The sequence below is a fragment of the Pseudorasbora parva genome, chromosome 4, assembly GCF_024679245.1.
Source record: "Pseudorasbora parva isolate DD20220531a chromosome 4, ASM2467924v1, whole genome shotgun sequence".
In the NCBI taxonomy this organism is placed as follows: Eukaryota; Metazoa; Chordata; class Actinopteri; order Cypriniformes; family Gobionidae; genus Pseudorasbora; species Pseudorasbora parva.
The window spans coordinates 8,765,110-8,781,551 of record NC_090175.1 but is presented as its reverse complement, the minus strand read 5'-3'; the positions used below and the strand labels follow the sequence as shown (position 1 = coordinate 8,781,551).

The 16,442-nt window shown below is 39.0% G+C and overlaps 1 protein-coding gene across 6 annotated transcripts in view; it reads left to right on the top strand.

The window, feature by feature from the left end:
- The window catches only part of LOC137072819 (cell death-inducing p53-target protein 1 homolog), a 45,338-nt gene that overhangs the window by 3,381 nt on the left and 25,515 nt on the right, over positions 1–16,442 (top strand). For 2 of the 6 annotated variants that reach the window (XM_067440775.1, XM_067440774.1), the window contains exon 1: positions 7,980–9,354. The exons of 2 other annotated variants lie outside the window; for them this stretch is intronic. Coding sequence is in view for 2 of the 4 variants with exons in the window: in XM_067440772.1 (XP_067296873.1) it covers positions 4,546–4,608; positions 6,416–6,557; positions 6,647–6,752 (311 nt within the window). In the remaining 2 variants the exon portion in view is untranslated. Of the gene's footprint in view, positions 1–4,545; positions 4,609–6,415; positions 6,558–6,646; positions 9,355–16,442 lie in introns of those variants that run through there. 2 more of the 6 variants (XM_067440772.1, XM_067440773.1) reach the window with 2 other exon arrangements.

Genomic DNA, 16,442 nt, shown 5'->3' with positions numbered 1-16,442 from the left:
ACAAGCAGGTAACCCTAAATAGCATACATTATTTGGCCTACATTAAGTTACACGTTTGACATGTTTCAGTAAATTTGCTCTTATAAAAATCCCCACCTTGGCCTATAGCTAATGAGAGAAAGTTTGTCTGACACAAAAATAGCACACAACACGCTGAGATTAAATCTAAAATACTATAGTTTAAACAAAATGATGTATTATTACTTAAACATGGTTAAAGACCACATTAACGTAACGTAAATCATTTATTCGATGACAAGTGAACTTAGGCCTAAATAATCCCTATTTCCCTTAGATATTTTTACTTCTAATTTACTTCTTTCACTCCAGACAAGCCTATGTCCGACATGTTTGTCTTTAATCATTAACACTTACCTGACGCGTGAACTGCACCCTCAAAATAGCTGCTGCTGCTCTCTGGTGAAACTCAAACTCCCGAAGTCCTTTGATCTCAATCCTTCCGCGAAATCTAACGAGCAATACAGATCCTTCCGTGTAGTCAAACAAGCTCTTGTACGTATTCATTAATTAGGCAGATTAAATGCCATAATTAACTACATATGTTCATGAATTATATATGTATATTAAATATGTAATATGTAAGTGTTGTAGGATCCATCTTCTCATTATAATGCAGATAGGGCCCACCATCATAAACAAAACATCGAAAATACCTCTAATTTCACAAATATTGTTCTGATATAGGCTATTATCAAATGTTTCTAACAGCCCATTTCAACAGCACAAACAAAAATCTATTTACCATGGTAAAATATTGTGTGTAAAATATTGTGTTGGCCTTAGCCTACTTTTATAAAATATTGACTGGATTCGGCTTTTTTAGTCCAGTCAACATTTGCAATTGTAAATGTTAACTGGATTTGAAAACATCAATTCATTAAAAGGTGCACTATGTAGTATTTTTGCAGTAAAATATCCAAAAAACACAAGGCCAGTGTTATATATTTTGTTCAGTTGAGTTCTTACAATATCCCAAATGTGTCCAACTATTTGTAAATTGTGAGTAAATTTGCTATTTTAACTAAAGACCGGGACGTTTCAGCACAGCGTTTGAGGGAGTCGCCTGTCAATCGCGTCATATCTGCGTTACCCTCGGCTTTATCAGATACTAATGAAGAGATTTTAATTTTATAGACTAATTTTCTTACTTGTGCTTAGTATAAGAAGACATCTTATATTAATATAAGATGTCTTCTTATACTAAGCACAAGTAAGAAAATTAGTTCAACATATATTTTTTTGCTCTTCCAACATTTTATTAATTGGAGTTTTTAGAGTGTCAGAGTAAAGTAGTATAATTCATTTCGACTTTCTTCTCTTCATTACTCCCGTGGCCATTGGACATCAAATGAGGTAATCAACCTTCTGAGACGGTTGGCATTCGTAATAGTAATTGGTGCAATACACTTCCCTTCGAACATGTTGTGTTACTTTTGCATTACTTTTTCTCACCTGGGATGGGCCAAATGTAAACGCCATTACACAACAAAATTTAAATATTATGGCTGAAGGAAATGCAAATTCACACGTGTACAGTAGAGGGCGCAGCAATAAATAAATAAATAAACATTCTGTACTGCAGAAGATTAGGACACTTCACATTTAAAAACAAAAATATGTAAAGTTATTTGACTTACCATAATCACCGAAGGTCAGCAGCAAGAATGCTGCTCAATAAAAGTCAGATAAATTGCATACAAATGTTTGGAGGTTTGCATGGTATTGATTTTGCATTTCACTGATTTTATTCATTTTGATAATAAATCTTTTTTGTGCAAGTGAGATCAGTAAATGCATGTTCACATTTAGTCTAGAAGTTCAATAACAATCATATTTACACGCACAGTACCTCTTATTTGTAAAAGTAACTCTTTTTGTAAATTTAAAAGTAATGCATTACTAGTTACTCAAGTTACTTGTAATCTGTTACCCCCAACACTGGTTGCAGTATATATTCATAATTTTTAACATTAGTTAATAAACATACAACTCTTGGCTGTTAGTTCATGCTAGCTCAGGATCATTAAATCCAGCGTTAGTTCTAGCAGGGGGTTAGTCAAGCTCACATCAACTGACTGTCAGCTGATCACGTCTACTATAAGAATACGATACCTATCACAGCATGCACATATATATGAGCTCTTCAGTATGATCAGCTGCTATCGCCTTTTCCCGGGGCTTATTTACCCTCCTCCATTCCCAGCTCCTCCACTCCTCAGTCAGGATTTGGCATCTGATTCCCCCTGAATCAGATTCAATTCCCAAATTATGTTTTACGTTTTAATATTGACATGAATGCTATCTGTAATACACATTGCTTCTGTTCTGTTTACCCTAGGGGGTTTATCACTGCTCTTCCTGCTCTTATCCATGCTAGGTGTTAGTTTTTGTTAACAAATACAGGTGACTAACTTCATATGCTCCAGGTGAGTTCCCCTAAAATGGCGAACCCTGTCGAGTCCTCCGCAACCCGCGGCAGTCAGACGTGGCGGAGCGTCTGACGCCAGGTCTAACTCTCTTATGCACTGGTGGAACTTGTGTTAGGCTGGGTTCCATATGTTGCGACCCCCACGGCGGTCCCATATGTGTATTCTTCCACGGTACAGCTCCCTACGGCGAGCCCCTGTCTTTTCCTCGGCAGAGCCTGCTGGGATTTCCGTATGTTGTACTGCCCACGGCCAGTCCATACGTGTGCTCTCCACATGGTAATTCCCTGTGGGCATGATGTGGCTTCTGCAGCGGCCCCTGGGGCACGCTTTCCCAGCGTTATCCAATAGTGCGCTGAATGGGTCTTGTGGAACAGCAGTGTGACTCTTCCTGCAGGAATTTCCCCTCTAGCAGGGTGCTGGAAGTGGTAGTAACTGTGGCATTTTCCATAGGGATCCCAATTCGTCGGTCAGTCCGACATATGTCAAAGTGACCGACTGAAAGGGAACGTCTCTGTTACGTATGGTAATCCTTGTTCCCTGAAGGAGGGAACAGAGACGTACGTCCCGTCGCCACAGTTGCTGTACCATCACTGTAAGCCGAGTCACTAGTTCAGCTCCTCAGTGAAAAACAACAGTGTGTGGCGATCGCTTCCGCTTTATACCCGCGCCGTGGGGGCGGGGTGCGATATGCAAAGCACGCACGCCAATGTTCAGTGGCCTGTTTTCTATATCTCAAAGCTGATAGGGCTCGAAGTGATCCCAATTTGTCGGTGAGTCCGGCGTACGTCTCCGTTTCCTCCTTCGGGGAGCGAGGGTTACCATACGTAACCGAGACGTTTTTGCTGAGGTTTGTTAGTGGCCATGATGTTGTGGCCCTCCTCCCCACAGGGTAAATTAAGGAAAAATGGGATTTTCCAGCTCGCTTCGTTAGTGGTGAAGGAACTGGCTGAAGCCCTATTCGGACGGTAACTGTTTCTCGTGGGGTCGGAAGGTATTCTCATAATTTACAGGGATTTTATTGCCGTCCGTCTCCCACCACCCATGTAAAAATCCCCGGCCGAATTACTGACTGCTTTTGACAAACTCCAAGGTTGTGTGGTGATGTAATAGCTGTCTGAATCCACATCTCTGAGTTCACTCTTTATATCCTTTTTGACCACTGCAGAGCACCGTACGGTTGTGATTCGCTGTCATTTGGATGCATTTCTAGACTTGTATTTCTTAAAATGCTGGCAAGTATTTACAAGAGCAATATATTTCATCACTGCTCAAAAAATACATTTGAATTGGGCCGTTATTTACGGCAGCATTTATTCTTATTATACCAAGCATATGACATTTTATTTATAGCATTACAATCATGTTACGGACCACGTGAGCAGCGCGTGCGTTCCGGATCACAAAACTCTCCCGTCCACCGTTGAATAAATCACCATCCGAATGCACGAGTTTTAAGTTTTATTACTGAGGTGTTGGCCACATTTATTTTTACGGATTTCTATGTGAGAAACAAAGGCGAACGGTGCATGATATACGTCACGACCAAACGTTATCGATTGGTTATGGCAGATCCAATAGTTTTAACAGAGTACCCGCCTTTACGGAAGTAAACACTTGTCAATGGAGAGTGGCCAGACTCTCTGTACAAATGAAATGTATGAGAATCTGATAAGACCAGGCTTGGCGACCAGGCTAAAGCTTTACAAAAAGGATTATTTCTTATTTGCGTTATAGAAGAGACGATAGTCGCTTTTGTTTCTATTGAGCCTGATTTCCCAAAATGGTGTGTGTGCTTATCCTGGGTGCCATGAGTTATAGTAAGCCGCGTCTGCATGACCTTATTAATTTTTTTTCCTTTTGAGGTCCAAAAGAACGGCATTAGAACAACAGCAGGGTGAGTAAAAGACGGCTTAACTTTCATTTCAGGGTGAACTATCCCTTTAAAACTTAACTCCCTCTAAATTATATGTAAGTGTGAACTTGTGAAACTAGGTATGTTTAGAAAGCACTAATTGTTGTCAATCCGAATGAATCCAATGCGGTTTAAATTTCTGAAAGTTCTGTTTGCATGAACCATAAACTCATTCTTTTACAGATCCGCAAGCTGCGCCTAACCTGGCTCCATCCATCAATGTCCAGCCCACCATGAAACCTATCGGTGAGTGCTCAGCAACCCGAGAACCATCACTTCTTTAGTTAAACAATAACGGGTAGTATCATGAGGAGGATAAACCATATAAAATTGGAGGGTAATGCCTGCAAACCTCTGTATTTTCACAGATGTCCTGTGAATTATAAAGCCATCATTCACTTATCTAATTTATTCGCCAAACTTTGCATTTTTGTCATCAAGTTATTAGGGGCGAGAAGTATTTAATTATTATTACTTTGAAGAATTTGTACTTTACTTGGGCACTACTGGAACTGAACACACTTGTAACCAATTATATAACAGTGCTTTCCACTGTAAGATTTAGTTGTATCTTCCTTTAATTGGTAATCATTAATTCCACCAATCAGGCAGCAGAAAGGACACATGTGATTGTGAAGTGTATGTACTGCCAGAATGTTATCAAAAGGAAATCAATATTGCTGGTCTCCAATGATAATTAAAAGTTGCTTTACTGGATTTACTCTGAAAAATAAGGATTTATGCTGATAATGTCTAAGGCCTAGTCCACATGTAAATGGGTATTTTTTTTTAATAGTTTTTTTTTAAGGTATGTTCTGTTAGACACGTACACATAAGCAAAACGATCTATAACAATGCAATACTATTAAATATAAAAAACATGTTTTACTCACATAAGTGTGTTGCACCATTCCTGTCGGATCCAAATCCAGCATCCACCGGAGATTTGTTTACAAACGATCCCGCAGTGAAATGAAGTAAATATGTCTGTGAGCAGGAACTGCATTAAAAATAAAGTTCAACCACACATTCCTAATATTAGGATCCGAAGGAAGCTTATGCAGCGACTGTGTTCTTCCACAACCAGGAATAACGCAATATCTTGCTATATTCTTCACAGCTCCATGAGTCGGTGGGCGGGGCTTCTGAATTAGTCGTGTTGTAGTGGCAGTGTTTTTTCGTGCGATGACGCAAAGATGCGCACACGATCGTTTTCTGGGCCTGGTGTCTATAAAAGCTTTTCTTTTACTAACAAGGATGTTTTCAGCTCTGAAACTTACAGGATATTTTTATATTAGCGTGACCTTTTATATATCAAAGGCTCAAGGGAAAGTTGATTTCTCCATTCATCACCCCTTTAAAATGAATATTTTTCATGTCACCTAGATTAAATTAGTCCTCTTGCAGAGATTTAATCTATATCCTCCACCATTCAAAAGTTTGGAATTAGTAAGATGTGTGCGTGCGTGTATACAAAATATTAAAGTGCCCCATAATGCAATTTTGAAGGGATGCAATTTTGTTTTGTAGTGTCCTACATTGGCATTACATCCATACAAGATGAAAAAAAGAAACGCTTGAACGTGTCTGGCTTCCAGTTATTTTACCTGTACAAACACAGTCTGTTATACCGCTTAATATAGCAAACTTTTAATTGTTAACATTCTTTAATTTCATTGTCATAATCATAAACACACTGGTTTTGTAGCGCAAATAATGGAATTGCTACGGCAGCGCAGAAAAGGGCGTCTTCTCGACATGTCGACAACACAAACCAAACTCTTCCAATCTCAACTACATCTCCAGTGCCAATGATCACAGGCAGCCAATGAAGACTATAGACTAGCATTACGCAAATGTTTGCAAACCTACATCGGTTCGAACAGGAAGTGAGAGGGGAATTCGGCAGTTCAGAAAATCTTCTTTCTTTTAGGAGACAACTCGCTGTATTACACATGAAAGAAAAAGTAGTCAAAAATGCATAATTGTGCCACTTTATATGCAATATTTTATGTTTGTCCCTGATTTAGTAGCTGCATTTGTACATGTGCAGTTACACAGATGGGGGATCCGAGACTCGCTGAAATACCGCACCATATTATCTGTCCTCACTGCATGATGGAGGTCACCACGAAAATCGAACATATAAGTGGTCCGCTCACCTGGATAATCTACGGATTCCTTGCAATCTTTGTGTGAGTATGATAACTGTAGCATTAGAGCATTTAACATCCTTGAATTCACAGACTGCTGATATGTAGAGCTTGTCTGATGTGTTTTTCAGGTTCTGGGCCTGTTGTTGCATTCCCTTCTGTGTGGACTCGTGCAAGGATGTGAAGCACACGTGTCCAAACTGCAAAAACGTCATTCACATTTACAAACGAATGTAATGATGAGTGATCAAAGATATTAGCCTGACGTGGTCATATTCAATTCTAGTCAGAATATGAGTCTGATGCTCCATTGGGCTGTGATTATGGGGTTTTCAACCAATCCAGGGAAGACCTCAATTGTATAGACCAACAACCAATCAGAGCAACGGAGCGACACATTACGCTAGTTGTGAAATGTCAACAGAGCTCAACTGCACTGTGCTGCCAAGTCCGTGTTTTTTTCCGTGGGTTGTTTTCTGTGTCCGCGGGTTGAAGCGACTATTTTGTGATATATAGACCCGTGAGTTTGAATTTTAGCAGCAATCTTGCCAAAATAACACACATTTTACCCCCGAACACCATTTTTTCCCCGGAGAACCCCTCGAGAAGCTATTGTTTTTGGCTAGTAGTTGGCAGGTTTTGTTATAAAAACTTGGCAACCCTGTCTGCACGCGAGCTGGAATAAACGATCTTTGCCGGTGTTGTAAAAAAATAAAAGAATTTAATGATGCACAGAGTACTTACCAATATGATCATCATTTCTGAAAGAAATAGTAAAGGTGAATGCATGTACAATCAAGCTCTCCGTTTAGTATTCGAACAAATATAATCCGAGCCCCTTTGATGACGTGCATGATTACGTTACTGTTTATCATCTGTCCATCATCGTCTAAAGCCCGCTCTGATGATTTCATTGGTCCGAACTGTCATGCCCTCACAGCCATCAGTCACTGCCACGCCCACTCGTTCACCATCACCGGAATTCTGAACACCTGTGCACCATCACCAGTCACCGCTACATAAGTACTCCTCACCTTCACACTCACCGTCTTATCTTGCACCGATCCCATCATCGACTACCTGTCCTTCCTAGAAGCCCTCACCTGTAACCATCTTCGTCTTCATCGTCATCGTCTTCACCATCATCGTCTTCACCTCCATCGTCCTTCGTCTGAGTGTCACCATCCATCTAAGTATTATCTGTGTCCGTTACCTCTGAATAAATACTTTGCACTTGCACTAATCCATCTGTGTCCTCGTCTGTGTCTGACACGAACAGTTTCTGTTCAGGCATAATTTCTCCTCTAGGGATCGAGGCCAGACCGAATCGGCCGACCTAAAAATGTTGTGGGTGGGGCTAAGTTCGGCTGGCATCCAGGCTAAGAAGATAAGTCATTTCTATACTTTCATTAATTTAACATATAATTTAACACAAATATATAGAACAAAATGTATGATATATGATATGATATATGATACTTAATTGTCAGAAGAGGTGTTGAGAGTTGCATTGCCATAACAATTTTGACATTGTCAAAGTTCCTCAGATCTTTAGTCCTGTGGCATGACAGTAAAACAATTCTAATAATGTCAGAAATATTTAATACCAGTAATAGAATTACACTTTAGCTGGAAGAATCATAAAAACTTTCCATTGGCACTGTATTTGCAAATGAATGTTTTTATAATGTGTAAATATTTATGAATAAAATATGTTCTATTTTAGCTCTATTTGCTGTGGAAATCACGTGTTTTACACACAAACCTCCACCTCCCCCACAACAACTGAAACATAGACGTCGATAGAGTACATATTGTCCCAAGCTTGAGTGTTAAAGAAACACTGAAGCGGTGTTAAAGTTAATGAGATAATCCATGATAATCAATTAGTGATGAACACCTGCTGTTAACAAGCAGAATCACTGAAGAAAAGAGAAACACAACAACTACAATTGACTTCAGCCACAGCCTTAGATTAAATCAACTGAAAATAAAAAAATATATATATTTTAAGATCTCAGCAGAGGAGGATTAAACAGTTACAAAATGTTTTGAAAATGTTTAATTAGAAGTCGCTATTATTGTGATCAATGTTTGCTTTAGTTGGCTCTTGACCCTTGACTTTTCAACTTCAGTTTTTCTCTGACTTCTGTAACTGTGAGTTTCAAAACCATCATGATGAAAAAGCCAAGAGAAAACATTATCAGTTAGTTTTGCTAGTTATTAACAGACATCACCTAGTGGCCTGACACACTTATCTCATCCAGAGTCTAAACTTTAATCATATGGGTGATATTATTCATTTTATGTTTTTGATTATTGTAGCCCTCTGATTCTTCATCATGAGGGCCAGCAGTGTTTTAATCAAATAATCTGATTTTGAACTCCTGTATCAACTCACTAAAACATCAAGAATCAACACATGAGTCTCAACAACGGTGACATGCTTCATGCTGCAGTGCATTCTGGGAATCATGGATGAGTTTTATATGATCCACCCAGAATGCACTGCAGAATGACGCATGTCAGTGGTGTTGAGAGTTGCATTGCCATAATAATTTGGCCAATTAAACTATATTTGCTTCACATCAAAACAAGTAATATATAGATTGGTGCATTGTTGTTTATTAGATAATGTCTTTGCATTGAAATGAGCTCAAATAAATAATACAGATAAAAGGTGTGGATAACTGGAGCAGCCCGTCCACAATGGGTTCCAGTGTTTCTATCTTGTGCTTTGATCCTTTTACAGATCTGTCAGCTTCATTTTGCCCCCAACCATCTCTATATGGGTCTCCATCATCCACAGTCCATCTCACTGAGGTCCTGGTCAATGCAGGTGAGTGTCCAGCACCAAAGACTCGTTATTTCTGTTATTTCTGAGATTTTCTCTTTGTGTATTAAAACACTAGCAAGTAACTAAAAGATAATGAATGAATCATAATTAAAGAAACAAACAAAAAACATATTAAGAGCATCGATGTGCTACTTTTCTTAAACATTAGGTGGCACACTAGCTTCTAACCAGCAACTTCAGCTGTCCTCACGGGCCAACAGGGGTTGCTCAATCTGCACTCAATTATTGTACTTCACTTTCAAAAGATGTATTATATATATAAATAGATATAGAAATATCATTATCCCAGCCCTTTGAATTAAATATTCAGATCATGGTCCTGTATGATAGCGGAATGAAACACCAAACCCACAAAGAAAACTAAATCCTCGATGTCTGCATTATACACTATACACTCTCCTACTTCCAAATTCAACACAAAAAAATGGGGTTAGCTGCTTCATTGCAATGCATACACCCACAATCCTATTGTCAGTGTGTTTATGCCAAGAATTTAAGAGAATATAAAGGTTGAGAGTCTGAGACTGAGCAAAAATGCACAAGCTGACAGACGTAAGCAGAACTATTTTGCATGATATGATAAGGAACTTCTGAAAACACATTGGCATCATCCTCCCGACCTAAAATTCAGCTCCACCCCTCATATCGGCCTAACCCTAACTCACCCCTCTCTCTCCGCCAGCCGCAGGTTATCCCGAGTGAACTTACGCCACACTTCCTCATCACACACCCTACAGAGAAACACTGATGCTCTCACTGCAATAGTTGCTTTCTATTATGCAATATCGAGAACCAGATACAGCCAAAAACTGTTCATAATGATCAGGTGAGGCAGAAGCAGCACCTTTAAAGGAACTGTATGTTAGAAATGTATTTCAGTGAATCATAAAACGGCCCTGATATGTCACTAGACATTAAGAAATAATGTTCATTTCAAAAACTAATATCACCGTCAACAGTAGTCCGGCCAGGGTATTGTCATTATAAAGTTGTTGTTGCAGCTCAACTGATGTTGATGATGTCATGTTGTGTTTTGGCCTGAAGCTCCGCCCTCCACCTATCCACCAATCACGGAGTCAGTAGTGTTTGGGCATCCGGGTTGCCAGATCTGCTCTAGTTCCCTCAGCTGCAGATCTACAAACGTTCTGCTGATCCTGCAGCCAATCTGGCAACCTCGAGTCAGGGGGAGGGGACAACTCCTAATACTAATATAAATACATATTGCTTGTTGCTCTTTATTAATGAAAAGGGTTCAAGCTAATTATTTTTGTTTTTTGGGAACCAAATAAGAACGTTCTAGGAATGTTCTCTGTGGGTTCTTGTTTTCTTCTTTTTTTTCTTTCTTTCAAATTTGCAGATACAGTTTGTTACAAAGCTTTACATTCTCTCTCTCTCTCTCTCTCTCTCTCTCTCTCTCTCTCTCTCTTTCTCTTTCTCTCTGAGGTTAATAACTGACTAATTCCAGGAAATGCTGGTCTCATATGAATCTAAATGGATTACAACAGAGCTCATCTCTAATGGAAACTTCCTCCCACAACGGGGAATAACATTAAAGTTTTATGAGCAATGATAAACCGACAGAGCACAATATAATATAATTTATCATGTGCACATCACCTAAAAGAAGGGAAAGGCAGGAACTCGACCCAGCTGTGATCAAATCATGATATTCATAGAAAAATCTTAATACATAATACATACTTTAAATCATAAAACAAACATAAACTGTAAATATGAAGTTTAAGAAATCAAATGTAATTTTTAAAAGCCAAACGTAGTATATTGTATGATTTAATTCACTGCATGATTTTTCCATATTTAATTTTAGTGTGTAGCACTCAGTTTGTTCAGTTCTTGTGTTATTTATGCAGTCACATATCTTCTTTCCAGTTACTTTTGTGGATTATTATGAATAAAAGTGCTGGATTTTATTATCCTCTCCTCCTCGTTCTTGCCTGACAAGGGTCGGGATGCTATTGTTGTTTCTTTAACTTGTAAACAGTCGAGAAAGTAAATGAATGTGTAACATTATCAGTGTATCGGATCCGTGCATTCGCTCTTAAAGTTAATCAAATGTTAATCAAACAACAAAAGATAATGAAAAAAAAAAAAAAACTTTTGTAAGTGGCCCCAAAGTAAATAGCTAATTATTTTTTACAACAGAAATGAATCAATCAAAACCGTACTTTAGCTGGACCATAACTAAATAATCTCTCTTCCTTTAATTTCCTGTTATCACTGTAAAGCTGCTTTGAATCAATCTATATTGTGAAATGTGTATATAAATGAAGGTGACTTGACTGACTTTAATAAGGATTAATTAATAAAGATGTTTAATCAATGAGGATTATGCAGTGTTATTTTACATTTGCTTACTTTATTCAATTTCTGTGCCTGAAAACTATCCATCGTATGCACACTTCAGTATCTCACCGGAAGTAGGAGGTCATCTGGGTCCTTTTTTGCTTGCTTATTTATGAGAACTGTGAATTGAGACATACTACTTTTGTCACGTAGTGTTTTCCGCCTACTATGTAGCGGCAGCCTATGGCCGCTGAGAGGCTAAGCAGCAGGAGACTTTTGTGACGCGTTTCCATGCATTTTAACATATAAAATGCCTCTCTACACGATCTAACCGCCATAACAGGAAACACTCAGGTAAATACCCACCTACACACGTGACCAACTATCAGGAAACACCTATTCCACATTACAAAATAAAAGACAAACCTTTTGCACTTACATTCCAGCCCCTGATTATTACACAACTGAAATCTGTAATAATCACCAACACAATTACAATACAAACAATAAAAACATGGACATTACATAAATCATTGTTGCATTTTTTTTTTTTACACAACACTTCAGGAAATGTGAAAATATGGGTGTGTATGGGTGTGTGTGCGCATGTATGTGTGTGTCCAAAATACTCAAATGTTCATTTTAGTTCATCCTTGTAGCTGAGTAAGAGTAAATGTTCAAGTCTAGTCCAAGTCAGTAAAGTCAATCGTCAATAATGCAATCAAGTCCAAGTCATAGTCAAGTCAAAAGGGTCAGTTGAGAGCTCTCAAATGTCACAGTCATAGTTAGTCTTTAGATTTCTCAGCTTCGAGAAGACGACATATTTTTGTAATTGGTCTGGTCAAGCAGGTACTCATAGTTTTGATTTTCACTTGCCGAGTGAATCCTTTCTTGTCCTGTAACTGATCCAGGAACTTCTGGGAGCATTTTCATCCACTACCAGTACGATATCTCCCAGCTGAAGATTACGGGTCTTTACCATCCACTTTTGGCGTTCCTGTAGTAGGGGTAGATATTCACCAATCCATCTTTTCCAAAATAAGTTGGCCAGGTATTGAATTTGGCGCCATCGTCGACATGCAAACAAATCTTCCTTCTCAAACAATCCAGGTGGTAAAGTAAGCTTTGTTTTTAGAAGGAGAAGATGATTCGGTGTCAAGGCTTCCAAATCATTAGGATCCATTGATGATCGGGTTATGGGTCGGTTATTAAGTATGGATTCTACTTCGCACAAAAGGGTATGAAGACCTTCTTCATCCAAACTTTGCCCTCGAAGAACAGAATTCAATATTTTCTTTATTGATCTGATGAGCCTTTCCCAGATCCCTCCATGATGTGAGCCGGTAGGAGGATTGAATGTCCATTTTATATTCTTTTGAAGAAGAATACTATTGATCTGACTGTGATTCCAATTTTGGATCGCCTCTTGTAACTCACGCTCAGCCCCGACAAAGTTCGTTCCATTATCTGAACGCATCTCAATCACTTGCCCTCGTCGAGCAATAAAACGTCTCAGAGCATGAATGAATGAGTCTGTATCCAGTGAAGCAATCATTTCAATATGAACAGCTCTAATGGTCAAGCAGGTGAAGATGACTCCATAGCGCTTTAAGATGGTTCTTCCTCGCTTTACCTCAAAGGGACCGAAACAATCCACTCCGACATGAGTAAAGGGTGGTTTGTCCGGTGAAACTCGATCTAGAGGTAGATCTATCAGCCATCTGTTGCTAACCTGCAATTCCATTGAACCTTCTGCACACTACACATTTTGATAAAACCTTTCTTATGGCTACACTCACTCCAGGGATCCAATATCGCTGTCTAAGGGTAGCCAACATGTAGTTCCGTCCACCATGCCCCACTTCTTCATGAATCTGACGCAGAATCAAGTCAGAGATGTGCAAGTCTTTGGCCAATATGATTGGGTGCTTAGCGTCTTCAGAAATCAATGCTTTTTCCAAACGTCCTCCAACCCTGATTATATAAGTATTGGATTAAGACTATAAACAGGAACGTTTTATTGCCATGATGAAAATGTACAAGCCATTACAAAACGGTCAACAAAAGGTGAGCATTCCTCACTCCTCACCCCCCCTCTACACGATCTAACCGCCATAACAGGAAACACTCAGGTAAATACCCACCTACACACGTGACCAACTATCAGGAAACACCTATTCCACATTACAAAATAAAAGACAAACCTTTTGCACTTACATACTATATAGTATGGAAGTATGCGATTTCAGAGGCAGCCTCAGTTTTAGGCTCTCAAGAGAACTCAACTAGAAACAGGTGTACAACATCATCAGTTGTCTAGGGACTTGGGCTGAATCCGAAATTATTCCCTATATTAGTCCTCTTTTATAGTTCACTTAAAGGAGTGAGTGAAAACGAGAGTGAATTCGGACAGCTGTTGTGTGTACATCGGCTGTGCATTTGTTATTGCAGTGCAATGTGGGATTGAATGAGTGCACTCAGTAATGTCCACTATGGTTTCGGACACCACTACAAATGGATGTCCCTTCAAAAAATGCCCTTTTTGAGGGTATGGGCGCGATTCTGGATTCAGCCGATAACAAGGAACTGACAGGAAAAAAAGGACATACAAACTAAGAGTCCCTCGTCCTAACTAAAATGAACGTAGTAATATTTCTAGATTAGTCATGGTATTAATATGTTAATTAATATGTTCATGGATTGTATCATCTAAATCACAAGTACTGTATCATGTCTACTGACATTTGCTTTAACATTAACAGCATGTGTGGAAAAATAGCTAAACTGACAGTGACAGTTTCTGTCTCATTATTTTTAATGGAAAATGGGTAGGTTGACATAATTTAGCCACCAAATATAACCCTGCCTACACAGCTAGTGTCAGTGACTACGTTTACATGGACAGCAATACTCCGATATTAATCTGATTAAGACAATACCTTAATCTGATTAAAGTCATAATCTAACTACACATAAATCGGATTAAGACATGTGGAGTATGCCTATTTTAGTCGCATTATCAGAGACATGTACACACCTTAATCTAACTATTAATGTCATGTCGGAGATTTCACCGCATTTTGTGACAGGACACATACCGTTACGCACACCAGGGGAGTGCAGAGGGGAGGCTTTGTGGGTTGGAGCCTCTGCCCTTTTTGAAAATTAATCAAAAGTGCCCCTTTCAACAATCATCGATAATATTGTGGCCAATAAAACAAAATTGGAATTATACTTAATATAACAACGTGTACAAAACAGTAACAAATGGTGGAAGAGTCGCGTTTATCTTTTACGGATCTGTCAGTCTGAAAAGTCGTTGCCATAACGCGTTGCTATGGGCGGTGTGTGTTGACTGTTCATTGTGAACACTGCGTCCTCTCTCTCTATTTTTATTTTTGTTGTAATTATTATGCTCATTGTAAAAGTAAAATACAATAAGTTTGTATCTGTAATCGCAAACCAGATGGGTCATTCAGTGAACGCCTGTGGCTCGACGGCAGGAAAAACAATCCAAAGAGTCATGATTTTTAAACCTTTTTCATAATTAATCAAAGCTATTATTCTAAATGTAGGCTGTCAATAAGGAGGAAAAAGGGGCAGTGTCTCTTCAAAAAAAAAAAAAAAAAAAGAGGCAATACATAATATTAAAACAATAAATCAACGTAAATGTAGATATAAAACATTATAAAACGCATGTTTTGTTATACTTCTTAATGTAAAGTAACACTGTCCAACAGCGACACCCGCAGGTGAAGTTAGCGGGTTTACTGAGCCCATAAAATTAACACACCTGCCAAAGTCACGCTATGATTGGATGTTGGAGAACATAGCATGGCATGGGGACGTAATGACGTGCCATAATCGATATGTTCTATCACATGTAAAACGGGAACATGAACGGAGTACTCTAAAAGCAACTCATGTAAACACCTTAAAGGGGGGGTGAAATGCTGTTTCATGCATACTGATCTTTTTACACTGTTAAAGACTTGGAATCCCATACTAAACATAGACAAAGTTTCAAAAGTTAAGGTGGACGTTTGATGGGAGTATTTCTTTGTCAAAAATACTACTTCCGGTTAGTAGGATGCTGGACAGGTGATGTGCACATAACAATGTCACCAAAAAAGTGCGTTTTTGGTTGCCAGACCAAGACAGTCCTGCACAGATTCCCCAAAAACCCCGCGTTAAGGCAACAGTGGATGTAATTTGCTTTTCCGGATCAGCAACTGAGTTGCGCGAATGTTTATATCTGTTCGCTGCATTTCGGTGCCGACTGTTTCATAAACAAGGCCCAGCTCGACGCCGGATTTTCCCAATCGCCTAATGCTGAATGATGGAGCAGTCCCAACGATAAAGGTCCCAGCGTTAGAACCGCAGGCTGTGAGTAAGACTGCTTCAAATGTCTGTGTTTTTGCCTATGCTCATCAAGTAGCCCAAACATGATCACGTATAGTTAATTGATCAATGGAGCATGCGATGTGTAGTGCGTGTACATTTGTTTAGCTGGCCACTATATGTGTAACTTTATGTTTGTGTATTGTAAAAGCACTCCAAACAACAATACACAAAGAGGGGGGAAATATGTTGAACTAAATAAGCACGCTTCTTCATTCAAATGCGTCTTTCTATGTAAACACTAACTTAACCTGCTGTGCAAAACCGCGTCCGCTTACTGTCTACACAAACCACGCGTAAACACACTAACACACGTGCACAACTGCACTTCCCACATGTACACCTTCAAAGACAAAAATACGACG